Here is a 19,430-nt window from a genome sequence, read left to right as displayed (position 1 = left end):
ATAGTTCATTGGAGAATGGTCAGTTTCCATTTATTGAGTTTTAAGAAGACATCTAGCAGATTTTAAAATGGGGTTTAGCTGTGGTTCGGAGTTGGCAGACTACCTCGTGGGCCATATCCAGCTCACGCCTACAGTTTTCCTGGAACACAGCCAGGCTTACTGGTGTATGTGTGTGTGGCTGCTTCCACGCCACAGCAGTGGAGTTGAGTGGTCGTGACAGACCCTGTGGCCTGCAAAACGTGAAATACTTAACATATGGTCCTTCACAGAAGAATTTTGCCTGCTCCAGTTCTATTGCAAAATGAAACAAAGCAAGCCAGATTATGGAGGGTTTTGTGAGTTGTGCAGAATAATTTTGACTTGATCCTGTAGGTAGTGGGAAGTCACTGAAGGGTTTTAAATAGGAATAACATGGTCAGGTTTGTATTGCTAAGCTCTCCGCAATAACACAGAGGGTGGTTTAGGAGGAGGAGACTCAAGACCAGGAGAGCAGCTAGAAGACTGATACTGTAAAGGGGTCTCCACTCTCAGACAGATCGTCCTGGGAAAAGTGGGCTGGGTGGCTAACGCAGTCTACGGTGGGGCTTGGTGCAGTTAGAAGTAAAAGGTCCCACCTGACTAGGAGGAGTATACTCTTAATGGCTTATCAAGTTAAAATGCTTGTCCAAAACGTTCTTGTTTCCAAGCTCGGATTCTATAATCAGATTGATATTTGGAGATTAATAAAATTGTTTATTTAAGTGTGGTTTTAAATTAGGTGGCAGTATGAATATAAGCAGATGGTTTCTGGGCAAAATCAAATGAGTTCCTTTTCTCTTGAGTCCCATTTGTTAAAAATGAAGTCATGTCTGAGAAAGTAGAAGTTGATTAAAATACATATAAATACAAAGTGTTTTTTAACTGCTACTGCAATATAGGCTTATAGTTCACCTGTGCTTGGCAAGTATAAGGGTGTGAGCCACTCACTCAGATTCCAGGGACTCTGCTAGTTCTAGAGAACAGTAAGGGAGGGCTAGAACAAATACGTGGTGAGGGTGGGGGGAGGAAATCCACCTGTAATAATAGCTCTCGTATGCCAGATGCTTTTGAGTCATTCTCTTGTTAAATTTTCATAACTTTATGAGGTAGGTAATACTATAGCCATTTTATAGATGAGGAAATTTAGGCTCCACTGGATTAAATAACTTGCCCAAGATCACAGTGAATGACTGCCAAGAGGAGGGATGTGAACTTCGGTTAGTCAGATGCTAAAACTTCTCTTTCTCCTGTACCACACTAACCAGGTGACATCTGGTCCCTGTTGAACTACTGGCTACCACCCCCAGCTGGTTAGAGGGGTGAGGAGAGTTGTGAATAGCAACAAGCATCCTAAAGGTGACTCAGTGATGAGTCCACGAATTGGTTCTCAGAGGAAAGAGGAGAAGCATCCCAGGCATCGCAGGCGCCTTCACTTCCAGCTGCAGGTCCAGGTCTTTCTGGTCCTGTAATCAGGGCTAGTAAACTGTTCCGTGTCCTCATCACAGAGTCTGCTTTCTATCATGCAGAGTAAGCTGTCGAGTGCAGAAATTTAAAAAAAAAAAAGTCAGTGTAAATTCACACCACCTAGATACTGCCACATGCCTGTTAAATTAGGAAAACCACTGAAAAAGCTCAGTGGTGCTGCTGTAGGAAAACCCCAGCGGTGTTCTATTGCCGTAAGAATCCAGTTGTCAGAGCTGCAATATCTCATCTAGTTTCATTTCTGCATTTTATTAACAGGGAAACCATACAGAAAGGTGAAATAAGTTGTCCGGGGGCAGACAGAGGTCAATGCAGAACCAGGACAAGAGCCCAGATATTTTTTAACTTCTCTACAGATGCCACAAAAAAAACAGGTTAGGGTGTGTTGAAGCATTGCAATGTAGAATTGGCTGCTCATGTCTTTGAAGCAGTTTAGCTGGTCAAGTAATGGGGTTTCTATCCACTCTGCCATCCCCAGTTCCCACCTCCAGCTGCAGACTTCTAAGGTGCTAAGGAAATCCAGTTGTGTAGAGGAAAGGAATTAAATGTGAGTTAGGCCAGGGTTGATTCTCATCTTGGTTCTGCCATTTCCTGAGTAACCTTGGACTCTTACTTCTCAGACCTCCAGTTTTTTCATCTGTAGAAGGAGATTATATAATTCCATTAGACAATTCATACGAAAGTGATCTTAAACTATAGAACTATTCAAGTGCCGATTGGTTTTTGTTGTTGTTTTGTTTTTGTTTTTGTTTTTACTAATACTATTATGGGGAATAAACTGAAACCCAGAGAAGTGAGCAAATACAAGTCCTCACAGCTCATAGTGCTGGAATCAGGACTAAAGGCAGAGCTCTTGACCCAGCCCAGTTACATTCAAGAACCTCTGAAAGACACCCAGGAGCCTCAACAGGAGAGGGAAGCAAAGCTGAAGTTGGAAGTTTGGGTCTGGGTTTGAAGTAGGGGAAGGAAAAATGGCTGAGAAAACACCTAGAGCAGAACTCTCTATAGGCCATGTGTTCAGGGTCCATGTGTATTCCCATCACTACAGCCTCAGGAATATCATGACGCTAACACAACATGACAGAGAGTGAGTCTGATGGAAAGTACCCCCAGCTCAAAATTGGGGCCAGTCTTGCTTTTTTTGTCCCCTTACTAACTATGTGAGTTTGGGTGAGTCATTTCATCTCTCTGGATTTAATTTCCTTACAAGTAAAATGGGGATAAAAATTCTGCCCCACATATCTACATCGGGTAGGTTTTGAGATTCCTGTGGACATGGCATGGTTTATCACTGATAAAGCCAGTTTATGGGAGCAGGGCTGGCAGAATCAAAACTGACATGTGCCGTGACCAACCTTCTCTCCATCTTTACCCAGGACTGACACACCCATGACTGTCCCAGGTCCCCTTCCCATCTCCTACCCTGTGTCACTACCTGCTAGTCTAGCTTCCTGCTCATCTACACCTCACAACCCCAGGCATTCTGTGCTCAGATTCCAACACATATGCATATGTCTTCACAAGTGGGTTTCCCAACGGGCATTCCTCTGTGTTGATGTGCCTGGAATGGATTAGAGTGCCAACATAGTGGTCCCTTAGATTTCCATTTGGCTGGCTGCATTTGGGATGGCCAGAGTACTCCTGCTCGTTGCAGGACTACCATGAGCAGCCTTAACGATGTACCACCATGTACCATATAAATATAATTTTCCATAGTCCATGACTTGAAAAAATGTTGGAAGCAGTGCCACACACACATAGAATTCACATTGGACACCTGAGTGCCTTGGGTAAGTTTCTTCATTTGTAAAATAGAAATAATAAAACCTATCTTAATAGAATTATTGTGAAGATTAAAGGAATTATTCCTATGTCAAGCATTTAGGGGCTGTGCTAGCATTTACTATGTGTCCAAATAGATGTCATGTATTACTCATATATGGCATCAGGGGTTCTTATTTTAGAATTCATGGATGGGCCTTGGTAGATGGCATATCCCCTGAAATTGCAGGTACAGTTATCTGTCTAAATGCCTGGACTCTGGGGAGAGAGTCCTTGGCTTTACTCAGATTCTTAAAGAAGTCAGTGGTGGGAACACACATATCTAGTTCATATGGTTCCAAATATTCACATACTTACTAATAAACACTCACAAGTACAAACATATATATGTGCACATAAGGTACACACTCATAAGCCACTTTTCCCTCTGTTTCCTTAACAGTTTGCCACCATTATTCACCAATTCTGGATCAGAAGGCGAGTAAGGAAGGCCCGACCTTGGGCTGCCCCAGGTAGTGGTCTATACCCCAAAGGGAGGGCGGCTTTGTCTGAGAGCCAGGCTCTCCCTCTCCCACTAGGTTCACCCCTGATCCCTTTCCTCCCCTGGAAGGTGCTTCAGTGGACTCTGACACCCACTGGCATGGCCACAATTACCTTGTCTGGAGTCCAGGCCTACATGGCCTGTCCCATTATCTCCTGGTATTTCCTCGTCACTTCCTCAGCTTTCAGGGTCAGGTGGGTGAGGATGTGATGAAGGCTGGAGAAGTGCAGGTAGAACTGAGATTCCAGGTCCAGCTTCCCCGAGACCCTCTCCTCCCCGGCCTCCTCTGTCTCTGCAGCTTCATTCTCAGCCTCGTCAGGTTTGCCAGCTGCCACCTTGGCCTGCCACTCATCCCGGGGCAGCAGCCCATTGTCCACGTCCACACGGATGGCCTTGAGCATGGTGAAGCAGTTGTAGAGATCGGGGGCCCCCGCCTGGACCTGGCAGCCATGCGCACTCAGTTGCACGTCCCGCAGAAGACTGGGGATCATCACCACCTGCTCCATGTTGCGCACCACGGCCGAGTACCGGTCCATGACAGTCAGCAGGCTGTTCTTGGGGTAGCACTTGGTCAGCATCTGCATGGTGGCTTTCTCTCCCATGCTGAGTCCAGCAGACTGCCCCAGAACTATTTCCAGGCTGTTATTTTTATGTCTGGATGCACAGCAGTTTGACAGGATGCCAAGGCCCAACCAGTAGGTACACAGCCCTCTTTTAGGCCAATCCCAGGGCTTGGGTCCCAGCGTTGGTATCAGGTGATTCACCTGCTCAGGGACAGAACTGCCAGACTTCAGCGCTCCATGACTGCCTCAACTCCTCCTTCATGAGCTCGCTGGGCCAGTTAGAAGGAAGCCTTTCCCTTTGGCAACTGATGCACTTGACCCCAGGGTAATCATTAATTTTCTCAGATCATCTGAGACCAAGCTGCCTCTTGGCTGCCTGTGTCCTAGTGTGCAGCTCCGTTCTTCAACCTGGGTGCCCCGGCTGTGAAATGAGCAAAGGCGGAGTGTGATGCAATGAGACAGCTTAGTGTATGGCAAAGAGCACTCATGTGGGAGCCAGAAGCCCAGTTCTGCATTTCCTGGCTGTGTGTTTAATGATTTGCTGGCTAACATTTACTAAGCACCCACTTCCCATCAAGTTCTATAGTAAGCTTTTCACCACAACGCTATGATGAATGTTTTCATATTCCTGTTTTACCATTGAGGAAACTGAGGTAAGGCAGTCAAAAGTAACTTTCCCAGTGCCATTGGAACTGGGATTCCAGTCTGGAACCACCTCTCTTCCACCTTCAGTCAGGGCTCTAGAATGATGTGTGAGGTTGCAAAAGTTATACAAGTTAATGGGATCCATATCCTTATATGTAAATTTGAGGAGTTGTGAGGGTGGAAGAAGATAAAGCTAAAGAAAATACTTTGTAAATCACGAAGTATAGTTCCCAGATATATTATCCTTGCAGATTCTAGATTAATGCTGAGGTCCCTCTCAACTCTACCCTGTGATTCCATGAGTTATAATGCTTCCTCTTTACCATTGACCTAGTCCTTTGGTCAACAGTCTTGGAAGGTAATAATCCTTTGTATTGCAAATTATCACAGCTGACAAATTGCATTTGCTATATTTATTTATGAGATAGCTAGGAAAATGAGGCCAGTGAGACACTCAAAGTTATACAAGTTAGTGGCAGAGTCAAGTGCATACAACCTCCTGAGTTCTGGTTCAGGCACTTGTTTGCAACACTCTTTGGGTTGGAAAGATTTGCTAAGTGCCTTCTGCCCTTGCATGGGGAGGAGAGGTGAAGGAGCACATGGGAGCAGATCTTGTCTCACCTAAGCCACCGTCACCCCCACTCAGGGCAGGAACCTCCTCTGCCTCCTCCTGACTGGTAGTCATCCACTGGCCCACTCCCTTCCACTCCTATGGCCAGAGCTATGAGAAAGTTCATCTTTGTGTTAAACTAGATTCTAACTCCCTGTAGACCTTCCCCATTAAATGAAAATACTCACCTCACCCCCAAAGTCATGGGCCTTAACTCTGCTATATTAGCACAACAGGGTAGTATAAAAAACCGTCTCCCAGACTTTACCTTGCTCAGTCACATAACAGCCTTATGAGGCAGAAAAACATTAGTATCCCCTTTTCAGATGAGGAAACTGAGACTGAGGAAGTGGTGGGGGTACTTGCCCAAGGTCTCAGATGTGACAGGAGGAGGCTCAGCCCAGTTCTCCAGTCCTCAGAGGAAAGTGACAGTCGTCCCTCTCTCCAAGTCCCCTTCAAGGGCTGGCCAGGCATGTAGCCACAGGTGACCTGGGGTCATCCTGCACTGGATAGTTGGCCTTGCATCTCTAGAGCACAGAGGGTAGCCAAGTCCAGCCATGGGCCTGCTATGAGGGCAAAGCTTCCATCTCAACCCTTTCTGCACTGCAGGTTGTGAAGTGGAACAGAGAACACAGCCAGCTCATTCTCCCTCTGGCTGTGTGGCCCTGGGCTTGTCACTGCTCCTCTCTGAACCTTAGCTTCCTCCTATGTTGTAATAATAATAGGAGCAAACATCGATTGAGGGCTCGCTATTCTAAGCTAAGGTGATATATGCAAAGTATTTGGAACAGAACTCAGTCCTTTGAACAATCCTATGGGGTCGGTAGTCCTCAATCTCAGAGGAGGAAATTGAGGCTTAGGATGATCAAGTAATTAGCCTTAAAACACACACTATTAGTTCTTAGGCAAGTAGGAGTTGGGATGAGAGGTAACTGCTACCTATCAGTAGTTAGGAGGATTAGAGATGATGTTTGTGAAGTATCTGGTATATTGCAAGACCGCAGTAAACATGCACTGCCTCCTGGCCACTTCTCCTTTCCTAGGTCATGCTGCAATTCCTCATTAATTCCTCCATCCTAGGACTTGCTACAAAAATTTCAGTTCCTTGTGTACCTGTCCTGGTGCCCAGCACTGCAAATACAGCTGAATGATGACCATCAGTTTCTTCTTGATACACTCTAGGGTCTTTGGTTATAATGTCCAGTCATCTTGAAAAATAGTCACCTGACTTGGGCGGGGTTTTGACACCACGAGGGAGCCACATGTGGCCACAGCAAAGCAGGTGCTCGAAACTGCCTCATGGTCCTGATTGCAAGGGGAGGCTCTTTTCCAGAATTCCTCCTCGGGAAAGGAGGCAGATGCCATACTCCTGTCCTGAGAGCCTTCATCATACATGGTGCGTTCCCAGTACGTGACTGCAAACACAGCTGTTGGCAAGATGCGTTAGCCCAGCAGTCCCTCCACCAGACAGCTGGGTAAAGAATTTGCGTAAAAGTGTTTCATAAACTATGAGTGGAAAAGAGCAAATTTCCTAAATTAATAGGTTAAGTGAAAGAATTTAATTTTCATAGATTACTTCAATAACCGCTTGATTAATTCATTTCCAGCCCTAAAATATTGTTTGTTTTGTTTGTTTTATATTTTTATTAGGGAAAATGTTCTTAAGATGTTTCCTCCTCAGGAAGATGAGGCTTCCCCTTTGTATTCAAACACCGAGGATGGCTGAGCAGCGGGTATAGCCAGAGACTACAAGGCTGGACATCGTGGTTTGGGTTCTGGAGCTCCTTCTAGGCCCCCTTGTGACCAGACTTCCTGAGCTCCAGGGTCCACAGCTGTAAAGTGGAGGGTTTGAAGACCTCTGAGGGAAAGCCCTTCCAGCTCTTCTGAGTCTACTTCAGGGTACCTAAGGGTGTTACCCTGCTTTAGTTCTCACATTTTCAAACCGGCACCAAGGTCACTGCCTCAGAACTGGAAAACATGATGTTCTGCCTACAGGCAGGGCTGGGCGAGCTGACTCAGTGTGGTGGGAGGTCAGGAGAGCCCCTTAAGAAACGGCCTCCTTCCTCTTCTACCCAGTGGCCTGGGGCCACCCTGACCCTCCCTTTCCGCATTTCTTCAATGAGGGGGCTGATCCTCTCCAGCTCAGACTTTGGGGGACTCCACCTGAGCACATGGCCCCAGGGCCCCGCTGTGTCATTCTGCCTCTATGTGTGCATTAACCCCACCTCGGGCCAATTTGTTCCCGGTCACACTCCTGGCGCTGGCCCTGAGGGACTGAGCAAGTGCCACGTGAATGAGTGAGTGAGTGAGCGAATTGGTGACTGGGGGAATAAAGAGCCTGTGAGTGAGTGCAGAGCAGAAGGGGAGCCCTGGGAAGGAGGGACAGGAGGGTCGGCATGGCCAGGGGCATCCAGCCTGCAGGCTATGAAAGAGACTCCTCCAGATCCACCTGGCAGATGAAGGGCCCTGGATAAAATGTTCTGAATCAGCAGCTGTCAGCCAATTATCAGGGATCTAAGGGGACAAGCTGGACTGAGACAAGTACTAGGAGTTGGGAGAGAAGGAAGGCAGGTAAGAAAGGATGTGGGGTCTTCTCAGGGGGTGTGGTGGGTCGGGTGAGGTGGCCCTTGGCTCAGAAGGGCCCAGTGGACTCAGGTGTCCCTGCTCTCAAGATGCCACGTCCCAGGGTGGGAGGTTATCTTGTCTAGCTGGGCCACTGCAGGTGGGGAGGGGATGGAAGTAGTAGAAGCTGGGCTAGCCCTTAAACATCATTCAGTGTCCCCAGTCTTCCCTCCTGCCCTCAGGTGGGGAAACAGGCTGAATGAGGCACTTTACTGGAGTGACCTCGGCAGAGCTGCCTGTGGCCTCCCCCTCCAGGTATCTGAATGCCCCCATGCTGGGCAAACTGAACTGGCCCCAGATGACCTGGGGTCAGTGTCCCCAAGGGCCAGGCCAAGAATACCACGCGTATGTGGTGCAAGAGGTAAGCTGATCAAGTTGTGCCCTGAGGCTGCCAGACTCCAAGTAACCCTGCCTGGGCTTAGACCCAAGCAGCTACAGAGTGAACTCAGACCAAGGTTGTGATAAGTTTTCTAGTTTTAAAAATGATTTACATATACACACACACATCATCTGACATTCATGGGCCTAGGGGTTTGTCACTCTAGTCCTGACCTACTGGGGAACATATGGGGTCAAGCACCAGGAGCCACTCCAACCTCTAACCCCAGTCACTGAGTCCCTGCTGTGTGCTCCTACCCCAGGCTGTGCCATGAGGAGGAAGGAGAAAACCAAACAAGGTCCCTGCCCTCCAGAACCCGACTCCCTCTGTCAACAGGGGGATCATGTGTATTGACAGCCTACTGTGTGTCTGCACTGTGCTGGGCCTGGGGATATATCAGGGCCCAAGGCGGGCCAGGCAGTTCATATGAAGTTGAAGGAAAGCACTATAGACAAAGCACAGATAAATATGATAATATCATATTGTGACAGTTACTAGGAAGAGAATGAAATGATGAACAAGAGCCTTGTTACTATAAGTGTGGTCTGCAGACCAGCAGCATCTAATCACTGGGGAGCTCATCAGAAATGCAGATTCACAGGCCCTGCCCATGCCTTCCTGAAGCTGGATTTCAACAAGATCCCCAGGGGATGCCTATGGCCTGGGGGTCAGGAATTCAGGCCAGTTATTACCCTCAGGGAAAAAGAAATATCTGTGTTGAGACCTGAATGTTCTCAACTTCTGGAAGCTCTGTCTTCCAGGCGGAGGGAATGGCCAGTGCTACTGATCATAAAATATTCTCCTTAAAGCCACAACTAACTCGCTGGGAACCTCAAGCAAGTCACCCCACCTCTCTGGGCCTCAGTTTCCCACCTAGGAAATTGAGGAGTTGTACTAAACAGAAACTCTTTCAAACTAAAAATCCACAATCCTATGACTGGAAGATTTGGAGGCATCAAGAGTCAAATGACAGGGGAGGAGAGTACAGCTCAGTGGCAGAGTGAGTGCTTAGCATGCACGAGGTCCTGGGTTCAATCCCCAGTACCTCCACTAAAACAAAAATTTTAAATGTAATTATTCCCCCCCCTCCAGAAAAGAGAAAAATATTGTTCTAAAAAAAACCCCCAAATAATTAAAAAAAAAAAAAAGATTCAAATGACCAGCTAAGAAAGAGCTATTTGAGGGAGCAGCAGGGCCCTGGAGTCCACAGGTTTCCCCAAGAAGCTCAGGCCTTTGCTGTTCCTTGAGAATACAGGTATCTTTGTGGTTCAGGGAATTCACTGCAAACTCTACTGTTACAAAGGCTCCATGTAAATGGCTGACAGGAGTCGATCCAGGAAGCTGGCAGGTCTTCCAGCCTCCATCCCTGTCACACCCGTCCCCCAGTTCTGGGAAGACCCAGTCCTTCCTCCAGCTGATGCAAGTAGCTCCTGGGCAGCCTGAGGGCTTCTGGGCTTGCTGAGTAGTAAAGAGAGGGGCTGCCATGACAACAAGGTGCTCCCTAGTCAGTCAGTCACAGAGGTCTGGGTTGTCAGAGCCGGATATAGCCATCCTGCAACCTTGTTGATGAGGAAACTAGGGATCCAGCTTATGCCATGTTTTGTTCACTCCCCTAGAAGGACTTCACCTGCCAGATGCCTCACTTATTATAAGGCTATGACATTAGGTTTTGTTTACTTTTTTTTTTTTTTAATGGAGGTACTGGGGATTGAATCCAGGATATTGTGCATGTTAGGCATGCGCTCTACCACTGAGCTGTACCCTCCCCTCCAAGGCTATGACATTGTAAAATTCTGTGACCAGATAAGACTAGTCACTCATACAGAAAACATGTCTGTTTCTCCTCTACCTGGGAGAGAGACAGGTGTACATCGTCCCTCTGACCACAGGAGCTCAGGAAGTTCCCTGGATTTGTTGACTGAAGGGATGAATGAATGAAAGCTATGGGGTCTGTCTACCCTTGGTGTGCCTCCCAGGTATCCTTCACTCCTTCCTCCATTGTTCTCATTCAGTACACTTTTACTGGGGTCCCCCCAGGGGAAGCGCTGGCCATAGAGGGAGCCAGGGGAGGCCCCCGCCACCGCCACCAGCCCAGGACTCCAGAGAGCTCAGTGGTGTTGGGGCCTTGGCTCAGCTGCCTCCTTCTGAGATGGCCAGCCCCTGCCCGACGAATTCCAAGGGTCATCTCACTCTGCTCACAGTGCTGGCCCCCAGGCTGGAACCCAGGCCAGCGTCCAGGAAGTGACCGAGGACTCGCTCCCTACTCTGGGCAGGTGCTGGGAGGGAGCTTAGTTGGGGAAGGAGGAGACACTGGTCAAGAGCCAGGAGCCTACACACAAAACTCAGCCCATGAACACCCGTCTTCCAGGTCCTCTCAGGCCTCCCAGACCCCAGTCCACACCTTCAGCCATCTTTTGGTGCCTTCCTCCCTTTCCAGCTTGGGCTTCATAGTGACTCCTGCTCTGGTGTCTTCATGATTCTTCCCTTCACGGTCTTCCTGCAGTACAAGAAGGACGCGCTCCCCCTCCCCAGCCCAAATGCCTCCAATAGTTCCTATATTAGCTTCCTTTGGCTGCTGTGACAAATTACAGGCATAACTCGTTTTTATTGTGCTTCACTTTATTGTGCTTCTTACAAACTGAACATTGCATTTTTAACAAATTGAAGGTTATGACAACCCCATGTTGAGCAAGTATATCAGTACCATTTCTCTTTGCCTCCTTTTTTAAAAAATTGTTGTATAATTAATTTTCAGGTGTACAACATAGTGACTTAATATTTTTATAGATTACACTCCATTTAAAGTTATTATAAAACATTGGCTATATTCCCTGTGCTGTACAATATATCCTTACAGCTTATTTATTTTATACCTAGTAGTTTGTACCTCTTAATCTCCTACCCCATCTTGCCCCTCCCTCTTCCCTCTCCCCACCAGTAAACACTGGTTTGTTCTCTACATCTGAGTCTGTTTCTGTTTTGTTATATTCATTTGTATGTTTTATTTGTTAGATTCCACATAAAAATGCTAATGTACAGTATTTGTCTTTCTCTGTTTGACTTATTTCACTAAGTATACCTTCCAAGTCTGTAATAACCTCCAAATCCACCTTTGTATTGGAAATGGCAAATTTTCATTCTTTTTCGTGTCTGAGTAGCATTCCAGTGTGTGTGTGTGTGTGTGTGTGTGTGTGTGTGTGTGTGTGTGTGTGACATCTTCTTTATCGATTCATCTATTAATGGACACTTAGGTTGCTTCCATATATTTGCTGTTGTGAATAATGCTACTATGAACATTGGGATGCATATATCTTTTCTAACGACTGTTTGTGTTTTCTTCAGATATATACCCAGAAGTGGAACTGCTGGGTCATACAGTGTCTCTATTTTTAGTTTTTTCAGGAATCTCCATACTGTTTTGCACAGTGGCTGCACCAATTTACATTCTTACCAACAGTGTACTAGGGCTCCCCTTTCTCCATATCCTCATCAGCATTTGTTATTTTGTGGGTTTTGATGATGGCCATTCTGACAAGCGTGCGGTGATTTCTCATTGTGATTTTGATTTGCATTTCTCTGATAATTAGTGATACTGAGCATATTTTTATGTGCATATTGCCCAACTGTACATCTTCTTTGGAGAAATGTCTATTTAGGTCTTCTGCCTATTTTTTTGATTGGGTTGTTCTGTTTTTTTGTTATCAAGCTGTATGAGCTGTTTGTATATTCTGGAAACTAAGCCCTCTGTCAGTTGATATTTCTTTAAATGAAATTTTGCACAGAAGCCCAATGAATAAAACAGATTGAGAAGAAATTGAGTTGGCTGAAGTAGAATGAGGTGGGCTATATCTGCATTCTCCTGACCACTTTTCATTAGCCCTCAGGTCACTTCCAGAGGATCCAGAGACTCCACAGAGCACAGCTGGAAAACCACCAGCCAAGATGAGGTCCAAAGCCTTATCCTGGCATTCAAGCCTTTCTGACTCTGTTTCAGGTCAACAAACCTGTGCCCCACCTCTGAGCCAGGTTCGGGGCTGAGCTGGAGAGAGACACCATGTTGCACAGTCCTGGACCCCAGGAAGCTCAGGGCCTGCTGGGGGAGGAGGACAGACAACTAAGCAGGCTGCTTCAGCTTAGCTGGGTAATTATCACAGGAGCACAGGGAGCAGAGACAAGAGGTGCCTGGCGAAGCTTCTTGAAGGAGTGGCAACTTTGTGGAGTTAGCAAGGCAGAGAAAGGTGGGAATAATCTTAAATGCAGGATGGTAAGAGGAAAAATGTCTCTCTCTCCTTATATGCATATATTCACTATAAAACTCAAAAAATTGTAAACTGACTATAACTCAATGAAAAAAAAACCAGTACGTACACTGTACACTATATATGTAAATATACAGCACAACACTATAGTATAAAATATATTAAAATATACATATATAGCATATATATTCTATATATGTAAATATAATAAATTACAATTTTCCTGACTTCATGCATGTATGTATTATTTATGAGTACATATGCATACAGTAAATAAAAACTTACATGGGAATGACAACATGAATTTAAAGAGCCATCTCTAAGATAAACATCTTATGATATTATTTATATATGGAATCTAAAAAATGGCACACATGAACTTATTTACAAAAAAGAAACAGATTCACAAACATAGAAAACAAACTTATGGTTACCAAAAGGGAAAGCGGAGGGGAGGGATAAATTAGGAGTTTGGAATTAACAGACACAAAATACTAAGTATAAAATAGATAAACAACAAGGTCCTACTGTATAGCACAAGGAACTACATTCAATAGTTTGTAATAACCAAAATGACAAAGAATTTGAAAAAGAATATGTACTATCTGTTCACCAGAAATTAACACAACATTGTAAATCAATTACAATTCAATTTAAAAAAAAGCTATCTCTGGGAAGGGGAGGGCGAAAGGAAGGAGTACACTGGTACTTTCTATTTGTTAGGTCTTTTTTTGTTTTTCAGTCAATCCTTTCTATTTAGAAACCCTGCATTTCTTTGTTTTGATCAAGTCACATAGCCTTTCTTCAGCTTATTTTTGAAAATTCTACTTAAAATATAGTTGTATTTTTTAAACAACAAATAAATATATTGCCAGCTTGTAGAGACTAGGGGACTGGATGTTGTACATCAACATTTTTTTTTTTTTTTTTTTTGTACATCAGCTTTCATTGTCATTTCTCTACAAATGCTGTTGCTGCCTCCAGTGTCCTTATGCTCTCTCTTGCCCAAACCATCAGTTCTTCAGTTTCAGCCTTTAATTTATGTATTACCCATTCCATTGCTTCTCGGCCTTTATTTGCATTTGAAGATATTACTTGCCATTGGTCCTTCAAGGTAACTGCTGAGACTGACTCCTCTCATGGTAATTATAGCTTCTTGAGTCCAAACAGTTTTTTCTGGATCTTGAGGATGTGATTTGTGTATAAGTCTCTCATCTACTGAAATCATATTTGTAAATGAAGTAATAGTAGATTTAAGTTCCATTGTTTTCTCTACAGGATTCATCACAGAATGTTGTTGCACATGTTTTGGTTCTTGCTGCACCAATAAGAGATTTCACGATGGATATTTGTTAGGTCTTATTTCTCAAGCTGAGTGATGGGTACATGGATATTCATATATTCATTCTCTCATATTTTGGAACACATTAAGTGGTTAGAACAACAACAAAAAGGAAAAGAGGGAACTGTTTTTCAGGTAGAAATACCAGCTTGAGCAAATGCCCAGAGATACGAACTGGCAAGAATACTGACCACTCCTCAACATGGCCCACTCTCCCAAACCCCACAGTAACTTCTCCAAATCTTCACTCCCCTTCTTTCTAACTCACCTCACCCCCTTTTGCTCAGCGTCACCCTCTGCTGCTGGCCTTTCAAACCAGATCAGCCCCTTCCCCTACAGGATAGGCTCTCGTGCCAGTTAGCAAGAGTACACCTCCGTCGGATCGCTCAATTCATGAATGCATGCGTCGCCCCAGGACTGCCGACTCCAAGAAGGCCGGGCGGGTTCCAGTCCCAGAGCTGGGTCCTGGAGCTGGGCGCCGGCCAGCAGGGGGCGCTGCGGGGCAGGCAGGGACCAGACCTCGAGCCCCGACCTGCGCCATGAGACACGTTGCCAGCGGAAACCTACGAGGTTCCAAGCGGTAATTGTCCGCCTCGTTTTGATCGAAAAGGGCTGGCCGATTGGGGAGAATGGGAGAAAAATACTCTTGTCGTTCCAAAACCCCACTCACCAGATAGGCGTCATCAAATGTTTCGTGGATGTTTATTAAAGGGGTTTGACTCAGCAGGTGGAAAGCATGGAGCCGATTTCTTTCTTTCCTGCTACTGCTCTGTTTGATTCTGCGGACTAATGTTTTACCGTTCCCGGTGAAATCTCGCGGGTCCCCTTGCTTTTCTGAGAGTCTTCCGTTTATTGTCAGGTAATCAACGAGCAGGCCAGTGCTAGAACAAAACTGCCCTGGTTCAGGCCATCTGTGGCTAGGACACCTGCTGGTGGGGGACAGGACTGGGCAGCTTCTCTCCTTCCTCCGCTTGCTCTTCAGCTCCTCCTACCCACCTGCCCGGCTGCCTCTGTCTCTCCAGGACTAGGGTGAGGGAGAAGTCACAGCCAGGAAGGTCTACTTAACGCTAGAGCCCTCTTTCTCTCAGGAGCACTTTTGATGGGCTCCTTGGGGACCCACAACACCATTCAGATGCAGAATCTCGAAAGAGAGGGGGTGCCTCCTCCTCTGGGCTGCTTATGGCCTCGGCCATCTCGGTTTATGCATTCCTTCTCACAACTTCCAGCCTCATTCTACGGGAGTCGCCTCATCCCTAAAATGGAAACCGTCTTCCATGTGGTTCGTTCGTTCTTTCTTTCTTTCAATGAAATTTTACTGTTTTTGTTGTTGTTTTTATTGGGGGGGATCAGGTTTATTTATTTATTTATTTATTTTTAGAGGCGTACTTGGAATTGAACCCAGGACCTTGTGCGTGTAAGCATGCGCTCTACCACTTAAGCTATACCCTCCCCCCCATGGAGGTCCTTTCTAAGACTTCATTCATCCCCTTTCTGTGGGGTCTACACGTGCTCTGAGAGAAGCGCACACAGCAGGAAGAGCAATCCCCTGCCCAGGAGCCCTGGCACTTGACAGTTCTCACAAGGTTCCAGGCCGCACAGCCTCCCCTTCCAAGGCTCTCCAAATAGTTCTCCTAATGTTTTTCTCCGTGGTTCGAGGTGAGGGAGAGAGCTCCCTCCCCTCCCTGGTGAGGTGTGGGTTGGGGTCAGGCAGCGTGAATGCGGTGATCACTTTCTCGGAAGAGATTCTTCTCTCCGGTTCCTAGGGGATGTTGGCTCTCTCCGTGGCCAGCAGGCAGCTGAGGAACTGGGTTTTAGCCCTGCCCTCCCTCTTCCTCCAGAGTTCTGCATGGTTGGTTCAGCCTCTCATTTTAAGTTCAGCAACCCTGGCATTGTTTCTGCTTTTGGGACCTCAGCTGAAATTCCAAGGTGTTTGGAAGAGTCTTTGTTTATATTTTAGTGTCCAGCCTTTGCCTTAGGGCAGTGTCTCTAACCTCAGCCCAGTAAAGACTTCACCAGAGGATCCACCCCCAACACAAATCTGTCACTGCCCTAGTAAAACCCTTCACTCTCCAGCCACTCAGCATTTCAGCTCCTGGGTTTTACAGATGCTTCCCAGACATCATGCTTCCTCTCACAACTTTGCCTTTCCTTCCAGTAGAAGAGTTCTAGCTCCATTTCTCCACTTGGCTGATTCCTTGAGGCATTTGAAGACCAGAGTCACAATGTCACCTCCTCCAGGAAGCCTTCCATGACACTCCCTCCACTTTGCTTCCACAAGCCTTGTTACAAATCGTGTTTTGTTACAATCACCATGTTCTGTACCTGTCTCCATACTGGATTCTGAGCTCTTTGAGGGCAAGGATGGTATTTGTTTTGTTGAGTGTGTTTAAGTTTTTTCTATGAAAAACACCAAAAAGAAAGTAAAAGTCACCCATAACCCCACTACTTTTTTAAAGTGGGGGAGGTAATTAGGATTTATTTATTTATTTATTTATTTATTTATTTATTTATTTATTAATGGAGGTATTGGAGACTGAACCCAGGACCTCCTGCATGATAAGCATGCACTCTGAGTTATACCCTCCCCCACCAACCAGTTATTTTTGATACCATAGAAAAGACAAAGAATCTCACTTCTTCTGTGTGTCCCACCAACCTTATTTCCACTGACAAACACTTTTAAGAGGGTGCTATGATTCTTCACTGCCTTTTCCTGGTGTGTGCGTCTGTGTACACACACAATTTTATAATTCTTACTATCATTTCCGTCTACAATTTCCAATTTTATGTAACAGTCTATCTTGGCTATTTTTCTGTATTAGTGCATATAATTCTACCTCATTCTTTTTAAAAAATTGTGTATGTGTGTTTGTGTATATATAACAAATTTTGCCTTTTTAACCATTTTTAAGTATACAATTTAGTGGTATGAGTTACATTCACAATATTGTGCAACCATCAGTGCTGTTTATTTCCAAAGTTTTTTCAACACCTCAAACTCTGTACCCATTAAGCAATAATTCCCCATGCTCTGCCCCATCCCACATAATCCCTGGTAACCTCTAATCTACTTTCCATATCTATATGAATGCCTCATTTTTTGAAAATGAAAATATCATTCCACAGTAAGAGACATCATCACCTGTTTAACCATGCTCTACTACTAGACTTTGAAGGTGTTTCCAAGTTTTTGATGAATAAACTATGCTGCAACCAACATACTCATGCATAAAGTTGAGGAGTGGGGCTGCTAAGACCTAGGGTATATGCATTCAAAAATCTAACAGATACTTACCAGCCTGTGCATCACATTTTGAATGAGGTTTCTGACCCCCTTTCCCAGATATTCTAGTTTAATAAAGATGCTTTGGGGCCCAGCAACCTGAACTTTTATAAACATCCTACCTGATCATTATGATGTGGGAACACACAATGAGAAACATGTGGGGCCTGGATCTGCTGTGTTCCTGGGTCCCCAGTGTTGCCATCAGAGAGCAGGTTTCTTCCCAGGAGCAACACCATAAACTTCAGTGCTCCTTTCCCAAGCCAAGGCAACGCTGGTGAGTCATCGGTCACAGGAGGCTGACAAAGCCTCTAAGAGAATCTTGATGGCTTGTGCGTTCATAACCTAGAAGCCCTGAGTCACCCTGGTGTACCAGGCAGCTCCCAGTTCTGTGTTCTGATAGCTTTGCCCTTCGTGGGAGGCAAAAATCACCCCTCTTTCAAATCAAGGCCCACCAGGGAAAAGGCTGCCTTGTCTCCCTGGGGAAATTATGACTCACACAACAGGAGTGGTGGGTGGAGGACAGAGAGCCACTGAGGAGAAAGAGAAAAGAAACAGAAGACAGAAACAAGGCTGAATTCCAAGGGGGGAAAAATTAAAAAGTGAAAGAAAAAGAGCAAAGAGGAAGAGAAAGCAGAGAGACACACAGAGAGACAGAAGACCAGAGTTAAAGGGGAGACACAGAAAGGAAAGAGAGAGAAAAAGGAGGGGGAGCAAGAATGAAGAGAAGACAGGAGAAAGAAAAGAGAACATGGAAATGGGAGGTGGGGTGAGTTCCTTAGGTGGGATCTTGGATCAGTCCAGAAAAAATGCTCATTCTCTTGGGATTATCATCCCGTGACTCCCCTCCTAGGGGAATGACTCAAAATCCAAACACGATTGTAAATTTCAATTACTGGCGTAAGGTAAAACAAGCAGGGAAATCAACAGCTCTAACTCTAACGATGGGCCTGGGGCTGGGAGAAGTGTCCGGTCACTCAGATTTGCTGACCGCTCTAAAAGCAAGCAGTAAGTATAAGGCCGAGAAATAGTTAGCCTAAGCATGGCCATTTTATTATTTCTCCTTCACTCTGGGGGGTCAGACTGCAAACAGGAGCAAAAGCATACTCGGGGCAGTAATACCCTGTATGACTGGATGGTGGGTACAGCCTTCCGAGTCATTTGGCAACAAAGAAAAGGTCCTCAAAAAAGATGCATGTGGTGGAGAAGGGTAATAGCTCAGTGGTAGAGCGCATGCTTAGCATGCATGAGGTCCTGAGTTCAACTCCAAGTACCTTTATTAAAAGAAAAGATGCATACTTCTTGCACAGTGTCTTAGCAGCTATAAAGGACAGTCTTTGCAGTGCTATTTATAGTACAGGAAAAAAAAGAAAGAAAGAAGTTAGGAATGAAATGTGGCTTAATAGATTTATGATATATTTGTACAACACACTGTGATATAGCTGTTACAAATGGTGATATAGAAGAGTCCTTAATAAAATAAGGGAAATCCTCACAATACTAGATGGAAAAAAAAGTACATATATGTTTAAATCAATCTTTTAAATGGATGATTCAAATTTTGTTGGTGAATATGTGTGTAATGGGAGTCTGCCCCGACCCTGGGTCTTCCGAAAGTTCAGTTCAGTTCAACCCTGTGCTAAGAGACGACGGTTTTGGTTTTGGTTTTAGTCGGTATTTTGTGTGTGTGTGTGTTGGGGGGGTTGTATTTTGGGGGTGAGTTGTGGTTTTTTGGCAATCTTATGTCTAGACTCCACCCCTTCCAAGCTAGCCCCATGCTATCTTTTTTGGGGAAATTCCCACTAAAATCTTGCTAGGTTGGTAATTCCTAGTCTCTGTTCCCACTACAGAAGCCCAGGTGATTAGATTCAAGGGCCTGCCTGTGGCCACAGCAGCAGAAACCA

At 45.5% G+C, this 19,430-nt stretch overlaps 1 protein-coding gene across 1 annotated transcript; it reads right to left on the bottom strand.

Annotated features, from left to right (window-relative positions):
• Window positions 1-13: 13 nt before the first annotated feature.
• Window positions 14-4,807, bottom strand: THRSP (thyroid hormone responsive). Its single transcript, XM_010973453.3, has 2 exons — window positions 3,937-4,807; window positions 14-1,550 (listed from the first exon to the last, which is right to left on the bottom strand). Exon 1 carries the CDS (start codon window positions 4,423-4,425, stop codon window positions 3,955-3,957), a length of 471 nt encoding a protein of 156 aa, XP_010971755.1. The 5' UTR covers window positions 4,426-4,807; the 3' UTR covers window positions 14-1,550; window positions 3,937-3,954.
• Between the last annotated feature and the right edge of the window lie 14,623 nt (window positions 4,808-19,430).

The sequence above is a fragment of the Camelus bactrianus genome, chromosome 10 (genome assembly GCF_048773025.1).
Source record: "Camelus bactrianus isolate YW-2024 breed Bactrian camel chromosome 10, ASM4877302v1, whole genome shotgun sequence".
NCBI classification, from domain to species: Eukaryota; Metazoa; Chordata; class Mammalia; order Artiodactyla; family Camelidae; genus Camelus; species Camelus bactrianus.
The sequence above is the reverse complement of the archived record's forward strand: the minus strand, read 5'-3'. Positions and strand labels throughout refer to the sequence as shown.